At 42.8% G+C, this 25,064-nt stretch overlaps 1 protein-coding gene across 14 annotated transcripts in view; it reads right to left on the minus strand.

Annotated features, from left to right (window-relative positions):
- Positions 1–286: 286 nt before the first annotated feature.
- Positions 287–25,064, minus strand: part of MYT1 (myelin transcription factor 1) — a 115,776-nt gene continuing 90,998 nt past the window's right edge. For 12 of the 14 annotated variants that reach the window (XM_065566193.1, XM_042858472.2, XM_005309584.5 and 9 more), the window contains 7 exons: positions 19,452–19,514; positions 18,816–18,899; positions 8,970–9,191; positions 8,268–8,359; positions 5,716–5,819; positions 4,915–5,058; positions 287–3,148 (listed from right to left, as the gene is read on the minus strand). In XM_065566193.1, the coding sequence (XP_065422265.1) occupies positions 3,008–3,148; positions 4,915–5,058; positions 5,716–5,819; positions 8,268–8,359; positions 8,970–9,191; positions 18,816–18,899; positions 19,452–19,514 (850 nt within the window). In that variant the 3' untranslated portion in view covers positions 287–3,007. The remainder of the gene's footprint in view (positions 3,149–4,914; positions 5,059–5,715; positions 5,820–8,267; positions 8,360–8,969; positions 9,192–18,815; positions 18,900–19,451; positions 19,515–25,064) is intronic. The other 2 variants (XM_065566194.1, XM_005309585.5) reach the window with 1 other exon arrangement.

Below are 25,064 nucleotides of genomic sequence, written 5' to 3' on the forward strand. Positions count from 1 at the left end.
TTGCAATGCTGAGCCCAACAATGCCTAAATACCTTCAAAAATCTGGGCCCTGACCTACTTTGAAAATCCCATCAGGCAACTATCTGCATCGTCAGGTGCCTAAACATCTTTGAAAAACTGGGTCTAATCCCTCTAGCTTGGGTCATAACAGACTCCCATCTTTTGGGGCTTGGGCTCAGAAAGAAATTAACAGCACAGCTGAACAGTGGGTTACCCATGCATTGGAACAAAGCTCTTAGAAAATCCTGGGGACTTTAACAATATCTTTAAGAAAGACCATGGGAACTAAAGTCACAAACAGAACTGGGTTTTTATTATGAAAGAACCCTGCAAATACATAATGAAATGCTGTCTGGAGCATACATTTCCTGAGGAAAGTGGATCACAGTATTCATTTTTCACAGAATAACATGTAGCCTGCTAGAACTTTCAATGTGACTCTTTATTATTTAAATATTAACAGTATTCCTTCACATAAACAATTACTCAGTCATCACATAACCAACACACAAACGTGACAAAATAAATATACAACAAGAGCACAGTTCATTTTGACTTAAATATTAAATAAATAATAAATACAGAATTTTCATTTACCGTTAATCAGTGCCTGAAACAATATGAATGAAAACAAAATCCCTAAAAGTCTCTCTTCCCCTCCCATTGTCCCCACCCCTTCAAAAAACAAACCAAAAAATTATCAAAATGCCTCAGTTATAAAATATCTTTAAAAAATTCCCATTGTTAAAAGAATAAATAACAAAATATATAAAAAATAACTCGGTTGCATCAAAATTACAAGTAGGAGTTGTAGATACGTGGGTTTTTTCCTTTTTTCTTTCTTTCTTTTTTTTTTTTGGAAATTTTTTTTTATGGTCAAAAAAAGTTTTACTTTTTTATTTTTTGCTTTTCTTTTCCATGGTATGGTGTCCAGTTTAAAATAAGTATAAAATTAATAAATAAGAAAGGTTAAATAAATAGGAAAAAGTTAACATAAGGTGTTGTGAATATAAATTACATACATCTTGCCAAAATTAAATAATTTACAGGATAATTAAACTAGCTACTTTCCCCCCGTCTCTCTCTCTTCCAGGAAGTGCAATTTCTCTACTTTTAAATACTAACTGAATTGTAGTCACAAGCAAGTTGGACTCTATTTACATGTTAAGAATTGTGTTTTTAACACATCAAATTACTTTTTTTTTTCATTTTATTTTTGCACTTGGAATGGGTTCTAAAATAAGTGAATTCATGGGATCTGATCCTGCAAACTCTTAAGTATGTGATTAAATTTATTCACATCAGCTGCCCAATTGACTTCAGTGGGGCTACCTACCTACTCACGTGCTTAAGAACCTGATCCAATGTCCACTGGAATCAATGGGACTCTTTCCATTATCTCCCTTGAGCTTTGCATTATCTCCTAAATATCTGCAGGATTGGGCTCATAATGACACAATATTCTTCCCTTTATTATTGGTGAGCAAATTCCTCTCCACCCCTCACCTCACTGGAAATGATATTGAAAGTGGGGGGCTTATGTGACAAGTACTGGAGTGCTAGAGGCTTCTATCTCCCTCTTCTCCAAAGTGTTATCACCAGACTGATAAAGAATTCTGAATGATAGTTAATGCTTGTGTGAGATGAGTTCATTAAACAAGCCTTCTGGATTTGCAATTTGCTGGGGCAGACCAATACTTCTCTCCCTCTCTGTCGACTCCTTTCTTACAGATTGAAAAATACCTTAATCACTGTGCTCTGCAATGCTGGATGGTTGGATGAATGAGGTGCTAGAGATTGGTTTTGCAAAGACATTCACATAGTTGTACTTCTTTTAAGTGCACGGTGGGCTGCATGTACCAACAGCTTACAAAAGGGTTCTTTGGAAGATCAATACCCAAATGCTCTTTTTGTGGAATGACGCTTGCTCTGTAACCTTGCACAAAATACAGAAACCAAAACCAACCAACCAAAGCAAAACAAAACAAAAACCCATTGCTATATGTACATCTATAAGGAATCAACCACAGTCCATGGTAGATAAGCACTTTGCTGGCCATCCATTAGTATCTTTCATTTTTGTTGATAATCATTTTAAACATTTCTCTGGCATTGATGTATGATATCTGCACTGGCAGTACTACACTGCTGTAATGATGACCATAATATTGAAAAGAACCAGAACAGTCCACCAATAGACTTCCAAAAAATCATATACACTGGACCATGACACATTTAGAATTCTTCCGTATGAAATATCTGGTATTGGTCTATTCATAATAGCTATTCTCATATTTAAGACAGACAAAGGAATACTGTAGTTGCAAACTCCAAAAGCTTCCCTGAGAACCTTTTTTCCATTGCGCTTTCCACTGGAGATCCAGAACTGCTCTTCAGAAAATAAAAATAAGCTACTTTATAATACTTAAGAGTTCCCACACCCAGTGGATATCTGAATACCTTAGGGGTGGGAGGCCCAGCAGAGGTTCAGATTTACAGGTAGCCTGCAGCTCCAGCTTCCCATTTACAGTAACATATAACATAATTCATGTGTGAGTAGGTGATCTGGACATATGACCATAGACAACATGAGGGTTGAAGCCAGTCATACGCTGTTCTTAAATCAGACAAAACCCTGTTCTTCTAATGTACTAACCCTTGGATTAATTCGGCTACAATGCCTTCTTTCTCATCAGTAAAATGTGGCAGCTCATGAAGATGCCTTATCTCCACCAGCAACCAAGCCCTGCAACCTATTGTAGTGTCTCATCGTCCATTCTCATCTACCTCTTGGTACGGGTAGAAAATCCCACGCTTTGCAAGAAGGTCCAAGTTAAGTAAACGACAACATGGAGTTCAGTTCAGTTCTGCTTCTTGTAAATGGCCTCTTGGTTAAATTTTGGTCCTTTTTTCATTCATTAGACAAGTTTTATAACTTGTAAACCTGAATACTCGAAGTGAAGGTTCCATCTTCTTACAGTTTGTGTATTTGTGTTATCCCACGGCACTAGACTTGAATTCCCTTGACAGCCTGTTTAATGCTTTCTAGCAGGTCCCTGTTCTCAGGGTTCTGGTAACACTCCTGATTGGTATACATGTCGGTAAGGGTATTAACATAAGCGTCAAAGTTCTGTTCACTGATTGGCTCCTGAATCCAATAAAACAAAACAAAAATATAAATTGTTAAAAAGACAATGAAGAGGGGGAGGAAGGAAAAAAGAGCCTAATCACTGTGTTTAATTCTCCTGGGGTGGTGCTGAGATTATCAATATTTGTTATTAATCATTATTTGTATTACAGCAGCAGCTACAGGGTCCCAGACAAAATCAGGGCCCCATTGTGCCAGACTTAAGCACATGGTTAACTTTATGCACTGACTGCAATGGGACTAGTAACAGTGTATGCATTTAGGAACATGCATAAGTCTTTACAGGATTGAGGTCTAAATAGAGAAGGCAGACTAACGGTGGAGACGTGCCTAAGGGCACACAGCAGAGTCAGAATTAGAACCCAAGTCTCCTGAGTCTTTGCATCATGCTTTATCAACTCGATTATGTTCCCAGTGCTTAATTTGCGCCAATTGCGAGGGCTGAGCCTCGGCACCTCTGGGCCTGGCAGTTCAGAGCCTCCCGGCACCTCTGGGCTTGTCAGCTCATAGCCCCCCGGCACCTCTGGGCCTGGCAGTTCAGAGCCCCCCGGCACCTCTGGGCCTGGCAGTTCAGAGCCCCCTGGAACCTCTGGGCTTGCCGCATCAGTTACTAAAGTAAAAAAGCCCTGGCACCTCATTCATTACAAATTAAGCACTGCATGTTGCCACACCAGTCCAGACACCACACTGATTGGCTACCATATGGACACCCCAGATAGACACATCAGATTAAACAGAGGGAGAGAAAAAGAGGAGCAGGAGAGAGAGGGAGGAGGAAGAGCAGAAAGATGAAGAAATATGAGTAATATGAGTGTGTACATTTTGTGGACACCATTTGATTTGGAGCTTGTTGAACACATTAAAAACATATTCGCTGGTTGGTTTATTTGACCGTCACCTATCAAATAGCCATTTCCATGAATAGTTTTGGAGAGCGGTGTGAATACAGCCTGAAAGTATTTGTCAAGGAAATTCTCTGCTGAAGAACAGATAGTATCCAACCAGCCCAAAATTAAATCCAAACCTTGGTGAAAAAAAATACTGAAAAAGGTGATGGGAAAGCTCATTCCATAAATCAAAAGCTCATTTCTATGATCATCTCACTAGTATCTGCAATCAGATGCCTTCCACATCTGCCCCCCAGCTCACATACATACTGCACACCTATTTTAGACAATAATAATTAACTTCCTGGGACTAGCGAGAAGGTAATTAAATAGCTCTTTTTGGTTTTTCTATTTTAATGTAGTCTTTTCATTTTGCAGTAACATTATGGCAACATGCTGTGTCCTGTTAGACCTTGTTAAATTAAACAAAATACATTCCCTTTAAGGATGCTATTCTTTGGCTGCTAGCTATTCAAAACTGAATTGAAACTACCGCATTATAATAGGAGCTGTAAGATCTTTCTGACGTTGAACTCGAATCCCTCCTGATCTCTGCTTGTGCTGTCTTAGTCTGAAAGGCGCTATGCGCCCTTGATAAAGTTCCTATTTTCTGATTTAGCTACTAGATGTAATGAGACAGAACAATAGATACAAAGGGAGATCAGCAGAAAGTGACAACAAAAGGAAGATAACAATATATGCTTCAGAGATACAGTATAGGTATTCATGTTACGAAAGGCAGATGTGGGAATAAAGAGATGACGATCTCTAGCTATTTCTCCTAATCTTTAATTGTATATAAACCCTATCATGAAAATGGTTTTAGTGTTGCTCATTTGATCACAGTGATTTTGATGAAACACTTTAAAAGTTCCTTACCATATGTGGAAGGCGGATATTGGCAAGACTTTGGATAAGAGCCTGGCTCAGACCTGAGAGCTCCAAGAACAGGGCTTCATTCTGCTCCTCTATGATTTTGTTTTCTTCCTCAATGTTCTTTAGGTTCTTCTCCATGGTTGATATCTGCACAGCAAAGAGTGCAGGAAAGTTATTTGCCCTCGCCCGCTCCTTCAACCTGTCGCTCCATATAGTACACCCTGGGCTTGGTCAAAGATTTTCTGTTGAAACTTTTTTCCGATGGGAAGCTGGGTTTTCAGTTAAATGAATGGTTTCATGGAAGGAGTCTGTGTTTCTGGAACAGGTATGATTTTTCATCGGAAAGCCGAAAATTCCCCCTGCCCCAGTTTTTGGCTGATTTTTTTTTTTTGGATGAAAAAAATCAAAATTTTTATTTGGACAATTTTTCTCCCATTTTTGCCAGTTTTCCTCAGGGGGAAAAAAACCACTTCCCAAAGGGCTCAAATATATAGGCACTCTGAATTTTTGTAAGTTGCTATTGTGATTAGAAAAAATGAATCAGGGGTTTGATGTTAACGACACTTCCTTCCCTTCTTTACTTACTTTGCTAAGATAAATTACTGCAAATCATTTACATACCTAGGACATCAGTGGAAGATAATGAGGCAGGGCCCGCCCTCGGATGAGGTCACTTTGCATTGCTTTTTAAGTCTGCCCCGGAAGGTCAGCTGAGGATTCCCCCCTCCACTTTCCATTGACTCCAATGAGTTTTGGCTCAAGCGCTATGATTACAGAGCTTGGTAAGAGTCCACACTCACATACCTGTGACTGCAGCTTCATCATGGCAGCCTCCATCTCCGAGTTGGACTCATTCAGCTCAGTAATCTCCTTGTTTAACTGCTTAATTTCTTCATCATTCTCTAGAACTGCAGGTGGGAAAACTGCAATGAGTCACCTGCTGCTCTGACTCACAGATGAGGAAAAAAGCAATGGGAAGGCAGGGTTTTCTGATGAATGCGAGGCTCCTGCTCTGGGACTTTCTTTCTTTTATATACGCAGCAGAGCGCTGGCAATGCTTACATTCTTCCTAACACCACATCTAAAGCAAGCTCACATTTCACATGGTTTTATATGTTCCATAGCATCACGGTTAATTATGTTCATAGATCAATGGTTCCTAAGCGCTACAGTAATAATAATAATAAATAATATAATAATGTGTAAAACCAGAACTGGATAATGGACTCTTCCATCTAGAGCCTCTCCTACTCACAAGCTCTTCAGAACTGATGTATGTTCTGCTCGGCACGCTGCTAGTTTGAACCATGTGCAGTCTGAATTTGTGAGGCTCTCGTTTCAAGTGCTAATGTGTTTTAGTAATAAACTGGGTGGAGTATAAATTAGAGCAATATTTCTAGAACTGTGTAGAATTTCCGTGGATCAGAAAGAAGGAAGTGTTCTAGTATAGTAGTAGGGCTTGATCAAATAGTAAACCAACAAACCAACCACAAAAATCCTGATTTGCAAATATTTGTGTGAGTAAAAGCCCTGAGTACGTGAGAGCATTTGAAAGATTAGCCGGAATTCATGAAAACGTCGCTGAATTCTCGAAAGTTTTATGAATTTTGGCAATGGCGATTTTTCATCTGAAAATTCACAATGGCAGCTCATCGTTTGTCATATTTCGTTTCTTAACTTTCAGTCATCCACTCCGGCAGCAGCAACAACACCAAGTGTCTTAGACAACCAATTTCACAACACGAGTAATGAATTTTCACAGCAAACTGTTTTGCCAGCAGTCAGCAGGCTGAAAATTATTTGCTGACGCTCTGTGCCGTACACGATGTCTAACGAATGAACTCTCAGAAATCAGGATGGGGTTGCCTATGATTTGCTAAAAAAGTGGAGCTAAATTAATAACAAATATCACTCAGAGTTAAGGTCCTAGTTGAATTGTGGGATGTTTGTAAAGTAGTTGCAGCTGAGCTGTGGACATGATATGGAAAATAGCAGGAAAGTAATAATGGAACTTTATTTATTGGGCTAATTTGGAAAAGCCTGAGACGATCTATTCGTTTAAGAAAAATTTGGTGGAACAATATAAACACTCAAGTATTATGTTATGCCTGCTAATTTTTTATTTTGTGTGTGTGGGGGTAAAAAGCCATTTTGCTGCCACTACATTATGGTGAATAGTGTGCAGGGCTGACAGCAGGAGCCCCCCTGACCAGGACTGACAGCTCAAGCCCCAGTTGCTATCAGCTCAGATAAATGGGATTCTAGGGTACTAATGGAGAAAAAAGTATATGTTGCAAACCTCAAAATGTACGCAAAATTGTGGACTGTGCAAAGGAAGCTAATTACAATCAAAATGGCAGGATCTGCAATTTCCACAGTATCACAAATTAAGAAGAACCTTTCTCATCGTGAATACTCTCGTCAGCTCTATTTAGCATTCAGAAATTTGTACTGCACATTAGACTTGAATATCTGCTTTTTAAATAAATATTATATGACTGTGACCGCTGCATATCTGACACTGATCTTTATGACAACATAAAGACAAAATTGGGGCAATCTCCAGTTTCAACAATATACGAGCAAAGGTGGAGGAAAAAATAGCAGGATAAGGGTAGACAGAGCGACCCTATTCACGGTGGTGAGCACAATCTAGCCCTAAATTGGGTGAGCATGCCAAGAAATGATGTAACTGATCAATTTGTGGGAGGGAGAAGCTGAACGAACAGTAGGGCTATCACTATACTAAGACAACAAGTTCATATGTTGATGATCAAAGGCTGATAATTATTAGAGATAGTCAAATGTATTCGCCAATTTTGCTGTTATTTGTTAAATAAATTATGCATCAAAAGCCTGACTCTGCCACCCTTCTTCATGCAGGCAGTTCCACTGAGCAAACCAGCACTAACTGTGTGAGTAAGTACTACTCAAAGTGAGAAAAGGTGGCAGAAGTGAGTCCCAAATAATTTTTTTGCATTTCTCTGCTGGTCAATGGCTGGTCAAACAAAAACTAATAAACAAACCCTACCAAAAAAAGACACTGCTCTGCATGTACTTTTCCCCTCGGGGAGAAGATGACAGAACAAACAAGTGACAACTGTGGAGTCATGTTGCTTAAGTACTAGTGGCAGGTGCTCAGATATTAGACTCATGAGCGCAGTGTAAGAACCTATATAGAATAGAACGGAACACAATTATTTCAATAATTAATTGATAACAATGACATTTGGCAAAATAGCCATTTTTTGCATGAGTCATCTGATTCTAATAATAATACAGTATGGATACAATACACAAATAGTCAGCTTATCAACACATATGCAAGATAAAGCAACCAAGTGCAATATCCTTACCATCGCTGGTCTTGAATTTAGTGTTGAGAATTTCATCCCCTGAGAGTTTTCCTTTCTTTCCAGCAAAAGTAGCTCTTGGACACCCTGATAAACTAAAGGCAAGTAAAAATGGGTTTCATAAACTCTTAGCATCTATGGATGTTTATGTGCCCAACAATGGTTCACACTGAGTTTGTGCCATGAGGAGATTCTTCTAAAAACATCCTACACTAAAGGTTAAAGAGGAAATTGCATTATGAATAACACCACAATCATCCTCATCTATAAAACAAGAGCGATTTTTGTTGTGCAAAGATTAGAAAATGCAAATCCCCTAAAGGAGTGGACATGACAGCTTATGGGACAGTTCTGACTAACAAAGACATTCAAAAGTGTCAAAAATATGCCATGATATGCTAATTTAATTCAATTAAATTATCATTTTTCACAATTTGCCCGAAGTCAGATTTCATAATTTTTCACAGCACAACGGCTATTTGTTTTGCTGGAGAAAACCCCTTTCAAGTTCATGAGAAACTGGGCAAAACTTAAGACCAAAAGTGTGAACTTTTCCAGCCTATTTTGTGGCTGAAGGTCTGAATATTTTTAGCCCACCATCTCCAGAAAGGATGGAAGAAATCAAAAATACCGAGGCCACCTGACAACATTTACTTCCTTGCTGAGTGTAGTTGTGCATAGGATTGCTGTGTACCCAGTTATTACCTTCTGTGAGTGAGAAAGCTTCCGTTGGCATGACCCGAGCCATCACAGCCAGGGGTCGGACAGGTAGGCCCCTCATTCTTCAGTGACTTCCAGGAAAACGATGAGCCATTAAGTGATCCTTCTTTCTGCCGGCGGGCTGCAAGAGGACATCCTGATGCACTGCGATGAGAGGCATATTTGCCACTGATGTGTCCAAGCCCAACACAGCCAGGAACCGGACACCTAACCACAGAGAATTACAAAAAGTTGTAAGATGAAAATGGGAACAAACAGGATTTTAAAGGTGCAAACACACTTATGACAAAATTAGTGACGGGGAAAGCCAAATAAGGTTCTGAGGTGAGTACTCCAAAGCCAAGATTCTCATTTAAATTGTGGCGTGCCGAGACCTTTTTCGTAAGGCATGCAATTCTACACTTACATGCCTTAAGAGGTCCAAAATGGTGTCCTCCATGCAGCATGACCTCTCACATAAGGTGCGTGAGAGGTCATGTTGTGCAGAGGACACCATTTTGTTCTTCAGGGCATGATCAGGGGCCAGACAAAATCAGCCCACGGGCTGCCAGCTGGACCATGTTTTTTTAATTCTGGGGCATGCAATGCATGTCTTGCATACAGAGATGGCATACCACTGGATCTGAACTTCATCTCAACTGGAGCAGGCAGATCTTCAACTGCAGTAAACGGTCACAGCTCCATCACCATTTACACCAGTCTAAACACCAAAGGAGGGCGAGGAATTGCTTAGGATGTTCCAAAGGGTGCTGTTGCCTCCCCCCGCCCCGCACCCCCAATAGCTTTGGTGCTTGGAGTTAACAAATCCTTGCAACGCACGGGGCTGTTCACACCTCTCAGAGATATTGTTTCAGGCAACAGTTGGCATAGCTAGGAGTAGAAATCTGGCTGGGCCTCATTTATGGTGGATGGGCTAAGCTCACCCAGCCCCTTGGGTGTGAGGTGGGGAAGAAGCAGGAGAAACTAAACTGGCTAAAGCAGGTGCCGGCCCCCGGTACACACTGCTGTGGGACAAACACAGGGATGGGATGCAGCCTAGGCCCCTGGAGGCCGAGGAGCTGCCCTGACACCTGCACAAGGAGAGGGAATGTGTGCTGGGAGGGTTCTGCTGGCTGTGAAGGCAGCTGTTTATTGGGATGGAGGGAGCGACCAGGCTCCCAGCTCTGTGGGGAAGGTCTCTTTGTGCGCATAAGATGAGCTCCCTGGTGTGTGTGGTGTGCAATTTCTATCCAGGCCTGGAATGGAGGGGAAGCCTGAAGGGTGGGTTGGGAGGCTGGAGACCAAACCCTCCCCACTACAGCTCCCCAGTCCAGCCTGTGGGCTCTCGCAGACTCAAAGGAGCCTGCCACAGCATCAGGTGACCTGCAGGCCCATGTGCAGGGGGGGGCCTCGTGCCGCAGGGCCCCACCCCCTCCCCGGCCCTGACACCGCTAGACACCGGGCTCGGCCTGCCCAGAGGGGCACGAGCAGGGGGTGGTTTAGAAAATGACAAGGCAGAGCTGCCAGAGCGTAGCTTTCCGAAGTAACGGAGCATCGCTCCGTCCTGGATTTCAGGTGCTGGAGCGATGCTCCAGGCCGCTCCGGAAGCGCTACACCGCTGCTCCGATCTGGGTGGGCCTGGGTGCAAACTGGGTGGGGCGTGGCTCACCATCGGCTACACTCTGCTGTGCAGACACCACTGCATCCATTACGCTCCTTTCATGCTTCAGACTTTTCTTTGCAACCACAAGGGCTAGAGACGTACCCTATTGTTTTTAAATGAAAGCTGAGATTCTGTCACGATCACTTGCCTGCAGGAGCCAGAGCCCCCCAGCTATGGGCCTATGGGGCCTATGGCCTTAATCTCACCCTGCTTAAGTTCTTTGCTGAGCTGGGGCCTAAATACTGTTGTCTTGAGGCTTTACCGTCCTCTTGCCATGGATCTTGATGTAGCCAAGGGATTTCTCGTGACACAGCCTCCAGCTTTCCTAATGCAGCCCTAGTGCATAACTCAATAGCGCTGTAGAGATTTCGGCGTGTGTGGCCCTCTGCATAGCAGCTACTCCACAGGGCAGCAGCCAACGATAAGTCATCTCCTTACACTGGCTCCTTTTGTTGCCAAGGGTAAAGAGTAATAGGAGCAGGGGATGGGTCCAGCACAAAGCATAAATAACAGAGAGCTTTGTGAGCAGAGGGAATAGATGATAAGAACTACAATGGATGGGCAGGCAAAGAAACAGTGGCCTGAGGTGGTGCAATGTGTAGATAAGAACAGAGCAGCAGCCCCCAGACAACGGTGGGCCCACAGCATCAATTTATAATGCCTGGGTGGCCATAATGCCCTGAGTGTTTGGCTACCCTGTATATAGAGGGACAGCAACGCAGAGCGCAGAATGAACATCACATCATGTACTAGTGCTCATTGAACATCCGCAACGGCTTCCAGTGAGGCGTTTGGCACTCACTGAGGCCTTGGCTACACTTACCTGCTAGTTCGACGGCTGGAAATCGAACTTCTGGGTTCGACTTATCGCGTCTAGTCTGGACGCGATAAGTCGAACCCGGAAGTGCTCGCCGTCGACTGCGGTACTCCAGCTCGGCGAGAGGAGTACCGCGGAGTCGATGGGGGAGCCTGCCTGCCGAGTGTGGACCAAGGTAAGTTCGAACTAAGGTACTTCGACTTCAGCTACGTTATTCACGTAGCTGAAGTTGCGTACCTTAGTTCGAATTAGGGGGGTAGTGTAGACCAAGCCTGAGAAATTCACAGGGAAGCTCAGAAATGGGGGACGTGAGGAACAACATGAGACAGGGACAGAGAGAAAGTCTCATCTTTGAAGGTTCCGGTGGCTTCTCCTTCTCATGACCGTAACTTATGTTTAAACCAATTTCAGGGTTTACTTTGACTGACTGTTCTAGTTTGTTTTTTAAAAAATAAATGAGTGTTTAAATGTAAAGGCATCATAGAAAGGGCCACAGTGATGGGGTATCTCCTTAACTACAATGGCAACATTGGCCAATGCGTCAGTTTTACAAACACAAAACAGAGGTTGAGCCAATTTTCGCGGGGTGCAATTGTGGAAGCCAGCTGAATTTTGTCCCCAACCCCCTTTTTTTTAATCTAATAAACTGATTGTAGATTTTTGGCTAAATTACAGATTAATCAAGAGCACTTAAATTTGCTGTCAGCCGAGAGGTGGAAGTGTGAGGTTATTTGCTGGGTAAGTTTTTGTTATTTGGGGAGTTGACCAAGAGCGGATCACAACTGAGGAGGAGTGGCATGGGAAATTGAAGGGTGGATAGGCTGGAGAGCAAATGGAGGGTACATGGATGGATGATGGAAAGCACATTCTCTCAAATTCCGTTCACTACATTCTCCTTTCCTTCTCCTCTCTGTCTCCCCATAGGTGGGGAGCAGGAGACAAAGATTTACATGTTTCATTCGTAATAAGTTGACAGATCAGGCAGACAGAGTTGCCGGGCACAGAATTTGATTAAAGATGCCGAGAGGCTAGTGTTACACGTGGAGGCTCTAGAGTTTGTACGCTAGCAGCCTGGCCATGGCTTGCATTCATGACACCAGACTAGGTTCCTCCTGAAATGTGACCCTCTTTCTCCTGTGCCACTCTTCACATTTGGGACAAGGCTGGCCCGTCTTGAGGAGTGGAAGGAGTAAGACACATTGGGAGGCAGCGCAGGGTTGTGGTCTGAGAAGAGAGGTACCTTGGAGGGTAAGAAAAGGAAGTAAAAAAGATTTGGCGTATATCTGTTAACTGGATAACTGAAAAATCCCTTCGGTAGAGAACATTAGCATTAATCCTTTTCAACTTCCAACAGAAGAACTAAAACCAAGGTCAGAATCCTTATCCTCAAACCACACATCTTGATTATATCAATGATTCCAAAGATTGACAGTCACTCATCAAACTGGACTTTATCTGTAGGTGATGGAATGGTTGTATGGACACCATGGTAACACTAAACCAATAGGCACCTGTTTTTACATAGCTACAGCACATCATACCTGACATTCTTGCCAGGAAATCCAGACTTTTAAATCCCTTTCCCCAAAACAAGCACAGTTAAGACAATAATTGCTGAGAATTCTGCTAAAGGTCATGGCAAGGGGGGTTGAAAGTACTAGCATCATCATAATTTGTTAAAAGCTACTTTTGTGTTGTGGAAACACAAACATTTCCATGGATCAGTCACTTGTTTAGACCTTCATCACGCAGCCAGACCCACTCAGGTACAAAGGTGTGATTTTCGGATTGGGGCCCCATTGTTTTATTCTGACACTCAGAATTAAAAAGCTAAGGGGATACATTAAAAAGATGTATACAAGTAATAATAGCTATTGTTTCTGGATTGTGACCCTGTGGCAATTCTGCAGGCCATGTTTCAGCAAATGTTTAAGGCTGGCTATAAAGTTCTGGAGGTAGGGATTCATAATGGAAGTGCAGACACAACTTACAGTAGTAGCCATGTGGAAAAGTGCCACCATACAAAGGAATCTCTCACCCCCTCCCCGCCTCCAAACTCACTGGCTAATGGCATGCTAACTAAATTCAGCAGTCATTCAATGAAACCTGGTGCATCTGCTAAGGTTTCTGCTGTGGTTTGCATTTGTTTAAAGATGCTAGTCAATTACAAATACAGTTAAAAGTTTATTACTCAAGGGAGAATGCCATATATTAAAAAAAAGTAGGCATGAAATGGCAGAGCTAACCCCCTCATCCTCTTTGGGAAAGTAATTAGGGATTTCAAGCATTCCTATCAAAATATTCACTGAGCTGTTCCTGGAAATCACAACCTACATTTCACCAATGAAATGATTACCCTTATTATTTTTATATTGTATAAAAAGAAATTGACAGCAGAGGAGGGAGCTATACACCCATTTTTTTCAGAGATAATTTGAAAAACGCTGATCTCAATTTTAATCATCTGCAAATGCAGCACAATTCACTTATAATATCCCTGCCAGCAGGAGCCTTGCTAAATTCATAACAGCGTTGCTTTTATATGATCACAAGCAAATTACTGAATCCCCAGGAGTAAAAGGGGTGGGGGCGGAGAGAAGAAAGAAAGAAAGAAACCCCCCTCAGCATTTAGAATGCAGCCTCTATGGCCCAACCGTTACACATTTTACACTGTTAATTTAACTTTCATTACACTTTTATTGTAAAAAATAAACCAGAACCTTATTGTGCAAAACAGCTGGCTTGGACTTTAATTTTTTTTATTTAACTGACGTGTTAGTAATGGCTGACCAATTAGACAGCCATTCTCTGTTGTTTTTTAATGCCGGGGTAGGCTGAAGGTTGAGGTGATCTGTTCAATCACATCTGTAATAAATTACTTGAAGGATGAGCAACAAAACAACAGGGACTAAATTACTTTCTCCTCAGTGGCAATGTGCAAAACTCGGATCAGTTCCAAGTGCCTTTTGGTACACAGATGGAGTAATGGAATTACAGTTAAGCCTCTTTAATGCAAACCTGCTGGGACCTTCACCAGAGCGTACCTTGTTATAGAAGACAAAATGCTAACTTCCCAAGGACTAGGGTAACTCAGCAACTAAGGGATCATTTCCTCTTATTGCTGTTTTGCCCCCAAGTCATCTCCGATGGGCTCCCTTTATTCTGATTGCCACTTCCACGTGTTAAGAACTGAGGGATGGACAGATATTGAAGCCCATACAGTGGCATAATGGGGGATCTCGCTTCCCTTTACAGCCCGGCATGGCCTTCCTGGGCCCTGGGTCAGCAAGCCTGATACTCCCCTGGCCAAATAGGGGAGGGGCATGGAGGGGGTGGTGCTTAGCTCTGTCCTCCAACAACATGCTGCTAGCAGAGGAGGTGTGGTACAGTGATCTGAACTATTCTCCCCCTGGAGCAATGGGAGGTGGGGGGGGGGGGGAGGGAGAAGTCCTGCGGTGCTCCTAGGGCAGTGCACAAATGTGCTACCCTTACACAGGAGGGCATATTTGCAAACGCAGATGAGCCACTCAGATTGTGGGCTGAAGGGTTATGCCAGTCTGGGGAGGAGGATCCTGAATCTTCCCCCTTTCCCCATTTGGGTGCAATGTTTTATCCAGCATGTACGGCTGGGAGTCAGAAAATCCCAGTTCTTTCACTTAAGTCCCTTAACTCCCCTGCCTCAGTTTCCTTTTCTGTAAAAGTGGGGTCAAATTCTTACTCTCCTATGCCACAGGGCTTTTGGGATGGTCATTAGAAAAACTTGGTAAAGCACTTTGACTATAAAGGGCCAGATCCTTGGGCCAGGTGGGGCTACTTTGTGCTGTTTCCAGCACTGCAATGCACCTTAAAGCTGGCAGATCTGGTTCCCTGTGGCTCCCCCTGCATGGGGGGAATATGCAGGCAACGTAAAGCCAGCATAACAACTCCTACGCCACACCCCTCCCCTGGGAACTGGTGCAACACACGGAGTGTGACCATGGGGACCTTTTGCCTCACTGAACTGCTGCTGAAATGACCCCTGGGGGCCACTGACAGCTGGAATAAATCAGGCTGCTGGCCCCATGATTTTGGATAGCACAAAGCCCCTTTTCCCCCCACAGCTGCACTGAGCAATTCTCACTTACAGCTGAGGATCTAACCTGTAAAGTGACAGATGAGAGACCTGGTCGAAAAATGTTTATGGAAGTACTTTCCATCAAAGAGTGCAGCTTTGCCAAAACTGAAACATTTCCATTTCAATAAAACTTGTGAAGGAGAAAAGCCAAACTGAATCATTTCAACCTTCTCGTGTTGTTAACATCATCATAGTTCTTCTCAGGAGTGGCATAACATTTTGTTCCAACTTTAGCATTTTGATTTGTTTAGTCATTTATAGTATATTAAAATATTAATTTTAATATTGTATATAGTATGTTTTATAAAAAGACAGAACATATTATTCTTAATATTTTCTTATAAAATAAAAGTCTAAGCGAAATGAACCAACACGATAAAATCTGAACAAAAAGTTTCAACATTATTGAAATGACCCGTTTTTGACTTATGAAAAGTTTTGACTCTCTCTAAATAGAATGATTCAAACATATCAAAACAAAATGTTTCAATGGTCCTGAACGGAATTTCTTTGGAATTTTCATTTTGTGGGATATGTTAAAATTTCAGCTTTTTGTTCAGAATTCGGACCATTTTTTCCCCAAAATGTCAAAATTACCCAAAATGTCAAAATTCTGGTTTCCAAGCAGCTCGACTATATAAGTTATTTCAGCTGCCATCATAAAGTGTGTATGTATGTTTTTGCACGCGAGAGTGTGTGCACACATGCACAACAACTGCAAAATGATGCAATGGTCCAACCAAGGACCTCTTTCTCCTTTTTACTGATGTGTGATCTATTCTGTGTATATATTGGTGGGTGTATGCAAGTTTCATATCCCATGGATCCCTTATACTGTGCTTCCTGTGCATATTTTGCCCACACTTCTGCCTTCATTTGAATTTCCCGTGTCTTCACTCATGCAGCATCAGCCCTATTTTAGATCTCAGGGGACAAAGTCAGCGAAGTAAACATTTAAACAAAATGGCACACACGGCGTAGCTGATTGCCAGTTGTGCTTACAGGGCCAAAATTGAGCCAGTCAGCACTTTGCCAGTGCTGTCTTTCGATTTTCACTCCCCTCTCTGTGCCATTGGTTAATGGAATCAGATTATGGATTTTTTTCCCCCTTAGCAATTTAGAACATTTATGTCAAAAAAGGATTTTTCTGAAGATTTTAGAATAGATTGCTTAATTTTTAATAAACTCCTGCTAATTATCACACGGCTCATTTAACCAAATACTTCTCTTCCTGTGGATTGAAGACTAAAAACAGAGCAGATGGCTCAAATATCATCTAGTTTTTAAACATCCTTTCTATCAGTTATTGCATCTCTATTTACTGTGGACACCCATTGGTGAGCAGCAATATGTCATTTTCCCTGTTCATGACAGAACGTTGCACGGCACTTTAGGTACATTACACATCCACATGTTTGCACCTGCAGCTGAAAAGGGAGCACAAATTGCTAATTTATCAACCTGATTGAGGGCAGAAATTGGAAATATAGAGGCACAAATACTCAGATTTACTCACCTGCAATACATGCTGCAAGGACAAACTTTACACCCACAAAAACACAAGCCAGAACTCAGGCCAACAGACAATATGCCCATTTTGGGTGCTTCCACTTAGAGTTGAACAAATCATTTTGGCTAAAATACGGTATTACCAACCCCATATATTCAAAAATCATGAGTCACTCAGGCCCCTCCAAACCATGAGATTGTCTTAAAAATAATGAGATTTTTTTAAATAAAAAAAAAATGGGGTGCTTTTAATTTGCCTTCCAGTTTTTGAGACCTTATGTACACGTGGATTATGTTTTCTAACTTTTCTGCAACCACAATGGCTAGTAACTTGCTTCTAAAAAACTGAAAACCGAGATTGTCTCATAATCAAATAAATCCAGGATTTGAGTCGTAAGAAAACACCCTCCAAATGTCATGAGCACAGTGATAAAAATCAAGAGAGTTGGCAACACAGAATTTTCCAAAAACCTGTTTGGAGGTTTGAAATGTTTTTGCTCATTATTATTTTCACTTGCCTCTACACTTCCTAGTTCCCGCAAAAGGGTTGCGGGATTCTGAAACAGCTGTTTTTTGTAGTCATTCTGGTACAAAGGTGTAAGATTTGTCTGTTAAGGTATCTGACTCTTGTCACGTGTCAGAGGTCTAACCTTCTGTAACACATGTTAGGTGGCAGAGACTAGAAAATAAATTTCAGTTACTTACCATTACTCCTGTGTGTCACACATTTATTATAAACTAGTACAAGGTACTTCACAGTCAATGAGATTTTCCAAAGTGGCCTAAGGGATTTAGAATCTCCATTCCTCAATCCCCTACATGCTTTGAAAATTTCAGCCAGAGACTCTAGGGCAGTGGTTCTCAATTTGCAGCCCGCAGGCCACTTGCGGCCCAATCAGCACACAGCTGCAGCCCACGTGACATCCTCAGGTCCATACAGGTAGTATATATATTGTGCGGATGCAGCCCACATAACACAGAGAGCTACATATGCAGCCCACAATGGTAAATAGGCTGAGAACCACTGCTCTAGGCCTACTGTAAGTGCGGGGGCTGGGGGAGGGGGGCAGGGGCGGAGCGCTTCTTTGAGCATACATTAACAACATGAAATAGACAAACTAATTAAGTCCTATTCAGTGTTGTCATGGGCCCAATCCTGTGAGATGCTGCATGCCCTCAATTCCCACTGGCATTAATGGGAGTTGAGGGAACTCAGCATCGCCCGTGGACTGCCAGGATGGAAGCCTAGAACACTGAGACAGAAACTCTGGTCAGTTATAAGAACAGCAATTTCTTTATGAAGTATTAAGAGAAAAGGTGACAGGAAATGAATAAATTGAGCTGGTGAAAAATTTTCTACATTTCAAATTTGGAAAATAAGTGAGAAAAATTGACCACAAATTCTCCCTCCCCCCCCCCCTTTTTTTTTTTGTTGCCAGCTCTAGGATTAGTCAAAATTCTTCAAATTTCAAAAGTATTTTGGATTGTGGGGAAGACTAAACAGGAAAAAATGGAAAATATTTTACAATATCTACCTCCCTCCCCAATCACCACTTCAAATTAAGGTCCTGAGCCTGCAAAGACTTACGCATATGCTTAACATTAGGCACAGCGAGAATTCACATTGACATCAATGGATGGTGTAAAGTTACACATGTGTGTAAATCTATGTAATGCTGCATGAGTTACTGAAATTGACCAGTTTCCAAATCCTGAAAGGATCTACTCAGGAACTTCCTCGGGACTTACTTCATCAGCTCCGGGTCTTCTTTGTCATCTTTCGTGGGGGTTATCTTGATGCCACTTTTCTTGGCACGGGGGCAGCCTGACAGACTATGTTTAAAAAGAGAAGAAAGGCCCGTCTCATTGGCAGAATTACCGCTTCTAATATTCCCCTGCCTCACTCATCTTTCCCTTGAATTTACTGTAGTGTTTTGATCTCGTTCATTTCGGAGTCTCACATCATGAGGAGAAGTGAGGAGGAAAAAAAATAGCACATTTTGAGGGAGATGGATAGTAATTAATGGTGTCTAGATAAGGCGATATCTGCTAACAGACTGCAATGTTTAATGGAATTGTTGAAACAGAAGGCTTAGATCTCTTCTATTAATGTTCTAAAGTCATAATAGAAGTCATAAATAGGCAGCATTATCAACAGGAACATTGCATCAGCTAAAATCTGACCCTTTGTCTTTTATCTGCTGAAGAGAGCTTCTAATCAAATGCTGGAAACATCAAAAAAAAAAAGTCAGATTAAAGAGACGAAAATAGGCTTCAGTTGTCAGTAACATTAATGTTTTATTCAGAACTTTACAACTCTGCCCACTGCAGAGGAAAAAAATAAAAAGAGGCCATGGAACAAACTAATTTCAGTGAAACTCTTACCTCCTATGTGATGCATAATTTCCTGTTATGTGACCAGAACCATCACAGCCAGGAGTTGGGCACCTGAGGAACAATGGGAAACAATGATTAGCAAGGGCTTGGCAGATTGATTGAAGGAAACATTAGGATAGCCCACTTTTTAAAGGAAGCGCTGGAGAGCATCCAACTGGATGCATCTCTCTTTTTCCTTCCCTCTAGCCCCTCCAAAATAGTTCGTAATAATACACAACCCACGTTGTTCACACCGCAAATCCAAATGGAAACCATTTGAAAACTGGTAGATAGCGTTGTACAATTTAAACAAAAATAAAGTGAAAGGCTCAGGCCTATTTGACGATGGGGATTGGTGGGTGGAGCCCAAAACAGCAGAAGGCCTGTTTCTTTAGGTGTGGGAACAGAATCCAGGTATCAACTGAGTGAGCGGCAGGAAGACACACACTCACACACACACACAAAAATGAACAGGGCTGGGGATGCAGGTCATAGGGTGAAAATAAGGGAAATCAGAAGGCGAGCAGAGAACCTTGGACAATGCCCACTGCTCCAAGAAAGAACCTGAGGAGTCAGGGGATACCACCCAGAGTAACTCTACCCAGGTCTGTGCATGTACAAGGGACTAGAAAAAAGTCGCATAGCCACACAGAACCTCCCCATTGAGCTTCCCTCCTCTGGATTGATGGATGGTGAGGCTGATGAGAAGGTCTCGGCTCAGGCCTATATGAATTTATGGAGGGTGGCCCTAAATACACAAGGACAGAAGGCCCGCTCCTTCAGCCCAGAAAACAACTAATTCCATGGGACAACAAATGATACAGGGTTCAAAACAAGGGTATTGGATGGGGACTCTAAGCAGAGACCCCCAAACAGTGCCCACTGCTCGGTGAAGGAGTCCAAGGAGCCAGTGGATGCCACTCAGAGGACACGAAAAGATGAGGGAATGGAAGAAGGCCCCATAGTCACAGAAAACCTCCCTGCCAAGTTCCCTTCTCGTGGATTGGTAGATGACCATCTTGGCCAGTGCCAGGAGGAGCTGATGAGTAGGTCTCAGCTCAGGACAGACAACTCTGGAGACTGAAGTTTACACACAGAACAGGTAAAGTGGGGGCTGCAAGAGTGCAAGTCCCCCCTGTTGTAATCTAATTGTCATTTTTATGTATGTATTATCATTTGTATGCACTCATCACCATGGTAACTGAGCACTTCACAAAAGCCGGTGAATTTAGCTTCACAGTGCCACCACGAGGCAGGGAAATATTATTATCCCCATTCTACAAATGGGGAACCGAGGCACAGAGAAGTCAAGCGATTTGCTCATGGTTACTCTGTGAAAGAGCCAGGGACCCAGATCTCTAAATCCCCCGCCCGCAAATGAACCACAAGACCATTTGATTGTGACTGTGCCTTATCGCTAGTCTGACAGTACCTTATCTAGAGGTGAAAGGCTAGTTCAGTCTCCATGCTCATTCAGTCCTTTTCCTTTCTGATAATACTACCAATCAGGGTCCTAGTTGCTTTCGTCTGTGGAACCGTTCTCAGTAAGAGCTGGCACTAAGACCGCTGTAGCGCTGCCAGTGCGGATGCTGTAAGCTAGGGGTCTCAAACACGCGGCCCGGGGGCCGCATGCGGCCCGTGGGGTTATTTTCTGCGGCCTGCAAGCTCCTCGCAGCCTCTCCCCGCCCCAGATTTACCTAGAGCGGCTCGGGCCTGATGCGCAGCGGGGGCAGGGCAGGCTCCCTGCCTGCCTGCCCTGAGCCCCATGCCGCACCTTGCACTCTGACTCCCTGCCTTGAACCCCCTGCTCCACCCCGTACAGCTCCCCCCACTGCCCTGAGCCCCCTCCTGCACCCTGACCCCCTGCCGCACCCGTCACCCCTCCTGCATCCCAGACCCCAACTCCCTGCCCTGAGCCCCTGCCACAACCCTCTTGTACCCCCTGGGGGCAGGGAGGGGGCAGAGTTGGGGAAGGGGTTGGAATGGGGGCAGGGAATGGGTGGGGCCTCATGGAAGGGGTAGAGTGGGGGCGGGGCCGAGGGCGGCACGGGGGGAGGTGTCAGTAATGCGGCCCTCGGGCCAATGTACTAGTTCTCATGTGGCCCTCGTCATCATTTGAGTTTGAGACCCCTGCTGTAAGCCGACAGGAGAGAGCTCTCCAGTCGACTTAATTAATCCAGCTACTGCTGCTCGTTGGGAGTATGCTGGTGGAACACAGCGCTGTCCACACTGGTGCTTAGATCGATATAACTTACGTTGCTCGGGGTGGGGTGGGGTGGGGCGGCTTATTCACACCCCTGAGCGACATTAGTTATATTGACCTAAGCTGTAGCCCGAGTCACTTCACATGGGGCATCATGAGTTTTTTATGATTTTTTTTTAACATTGCAATACTGAAAATCCTTCCTATACCAGCTATAAAGAAATGATTGGCAGTACATTTCTGCTCCACTTTTGCCAGCTGTTCTTCATCTGAAGGTGCAGCATCCAACATTCAAAAACATAAATGAAATTAAAGCATGAAAGGAAAAAAAGAAGAGCACGTCAATGCAGCTCATTTCTCAACCTTTCTATGATCATTTAAAATGGCATGAAAGCTGGCTTTGGCTTAAACTGTTACCAAGCAAGAGATAATTGAGCAAGTCAAACAGTGAGTAATTAGGGCCATGGAAGCAGTGAAAAAAGTGTTGGAATATGAACTGTGATGAGCAGAACGCTCTGTTGCGAATGTTGTAGGTAATGCGGCAGAAATAAAAGTTGTCATGGGGACACACAAAAGATGCGAGTAGCTTTAGCAGAGGAAGTGATTTACCTGCATGCCAGCCTGCAAATTAGCTAACAAAAGTTTTGAGTCGAGTTTCAGTATCTGAATGAGAACTCACTGGGGAGACGTGAAATGAATTGGAGGTTTGCCGTTCATTTCCAATGGGAGTTTGAATACCAGAGAGAGAGTGAGAGAGAACTCCTCCCTGAAGATCCAGTCTCCTACACTTAGGCTTGTCTACACTAGAGAACACAGTCATTGGTGGCTAATTACAGGTGTAGACCCTACTCCTAGTGTAGACAGGCAGAGTGCTATAAGCCAGAATTTACACCAATGCAGCTCTCCCTGCCTAGCTGCCAGGGTAGGTTGCACCACTACAAACTACGGCTTATAGTGGCTTTGCCTGTCTATACTAGGGATGCACCAGCTCAGGTTACCCAGGTGGAGGGGGAGGGATAGCTCAGTGGTTTGAGCACTAGCCTGCTAAACCCAGCGTTGTGAGTTCAATCCTTGAGGGGGGCACTTGGGGATCTGGGGCAAAATCAGTACTTGGTCCTGCTAGTGAAGGCAGGGGGCTGGACTGAATGACCTTTTAAGGTCCCTTCCAGTTCTAGGAGATGGGATATCTCCATTAATTATAGGTGGCTGTGGCTGGGTCACATCCCCAGGGTAGACAAACCCTTAGACTGTGAACCCTTCATCTTACCATTTACTCGTGTTGAGTGAATCTTGCTACACTGGTTGGACATTTTCTTAGTCCCTTCCTTTTAAGGCATATGGGCCTGATCCTGTGTGACTGAACCCCATGGGAGTTTTGCCACTGGCTTCACTGGGAGTAGAATTCATCCCTAAATGCCCAGCTATTTAAATATCTTCAAAATGTCCCCATAACATAATGCTCAAACGTGTAACGTGAATGTGGCCCCTGAGCCCACTCTATTATGAACACAACTACATAGTCACATCCCACACAGTCAACAATTTCGTTTTTGCCTACTACCGCAATGTACATCTCTGGCTTATTGGCAATACATTTGAGCGTCAGCGTGGAATCTGCCATGATTAAAGCTGCACAATCCTAAGACAAATGCCTTTTTTTCATACCTTTTCTATAGGTGTCCAGACCAACTAAAGCTGAGATTTTGAAAGCTGCCTAAGCATTTGGACTAGAGCTGGTTGGAAAATAAAAAAACTTTGTGTGAAAATTGTATCCCTGTTTTGTCAGAAAATTTCACCTTTTCAACCAGCTGTGATTTGGGATTGGAATGTCTAAAACTTTCAAACTACAGGCCCGGGAGACTACAGGGCACCAGGATTTTGCATTTTAAAATCTGAAAGTAGAGCTATTTCTCTGTAGTTCTAGGATTGTTTTAGATATGTATCACTGACGTCTAATTCCTTCTTGCCTCTCGGTGCCTTTAAAGAGGTGAAGAGAATTATCTGGTTTTTATTTTTAATTATCTTCAAAGACATCATCCCTGACAGATACCTTGTATTGGATGTTTTGGCCTGCAGCGAATTTTTTATATCTGAGAGATTAACCCCTGAAATAGAATTTATAATGGTGCTGACATAGCCTTATCTAGAATTGTGAAAAAGGTGACACTATAATATCAGTAATATCTTTGGAATCTATTTCCCCCTTTTATAAATGTGCTAAACCAGCACGGAAGCACAGACAAATAATAATACTGTATTCGGTTTGGAGATTTAGTGCTAGCCAGGATTTCTCTGGTGTGTAGCACAGGTTGGTGTTAGCACCAGACCATTAATGTGTTCAGGTGAAAAATGTCAATTCGGGGTATCCATTGACCAACACATTTCCTGAATAAATTACAGTTTCAGATACACCTGCAGCCAATGCCTTTTTGCTGATCCACAGCGAATATGGTCAATGTTCCTAATAAAATGGAATGTTTCTGAGCAGTGGTGAAATAATCCAGTGGTCATTCTTTGGGCTACTATATGACGCACGGAGGAATATTGCTTAAATAAAGATATCTTAAAAATATTATCTGTATTGTACTTAGCACTGACCATATAGATACTGTGCTTTTCACCTCCAGAACAGGGTATTAACATTAACTAATTCAATCTCCCAATCCTTCTGTGAGGTAGATAGTCATTTCCCCCTCCATTTTATAAGACAGAAAAACATATGTAAACAAAACAAAATGAAAAAACACCACAAACACCACCTTTTCAAATCTCAGAAAAGGTTTGAATTTGATTTAGTTTGATGTTTCAGCTCAGTTCTTATTTTATCCAAACTACTTTTACCCATCCCTACCTTGTGATGGAAAAAAACCAATTCCATGAGGAAACACATTTCAGATTCAGGATTCCAAGGTGGTATTGCTATAAAGGGTAGTATTAGGATATGGCAGGGGGGTGGGGAGGGTATTGTTGTTAAGGGGGTGGAATAGGTTTTAATCCCATGCTAGTAAAGCAGCTATAACTGTGCATACCTAACATCCCTAATTAGGTAGGACAGTCTCTAGGTTTTTGAATAAAATATTTACCATGTTCCCCTCCTGTCCCTCCATTAAGCATTCCTGGCCCAAAGTATTTCAGTGCAGTTAAAAGCCATGTCCCTATTTTTAACTTGGCACTTCTGGAAGAGGCCCCAAAAGCTGTACAGACATGAGGAAAAATGCAAAGAGAAAGGAATTACACCAGTCTGACTATGGAAGAATCCCTCGTGTTGTAATAAAACTTTTATTTTTAACATGACATGGGGCCATATTTTTAACACGTAAGCCTCAAGGACCACCTATAAAACTGTATTTTCAAGTGGTTATAGTATTTGTGGATACAATGGCTGCTTAGATGCAATTGACCAATTGACATTTGCTCAG

This window comes from Chrysemys picta, chromosome 13 (assembly GCF_011386835.1).
Source record: "Chrysemys picta bellii isolate R12L10 chromosome 13, ASM1138683v2, whole genome shotgun sequence".
NCBI lineage: Eukaryota > Metazoa > Chordata > Testudines > Emydidae > Chrysemys > Chrysemys picta.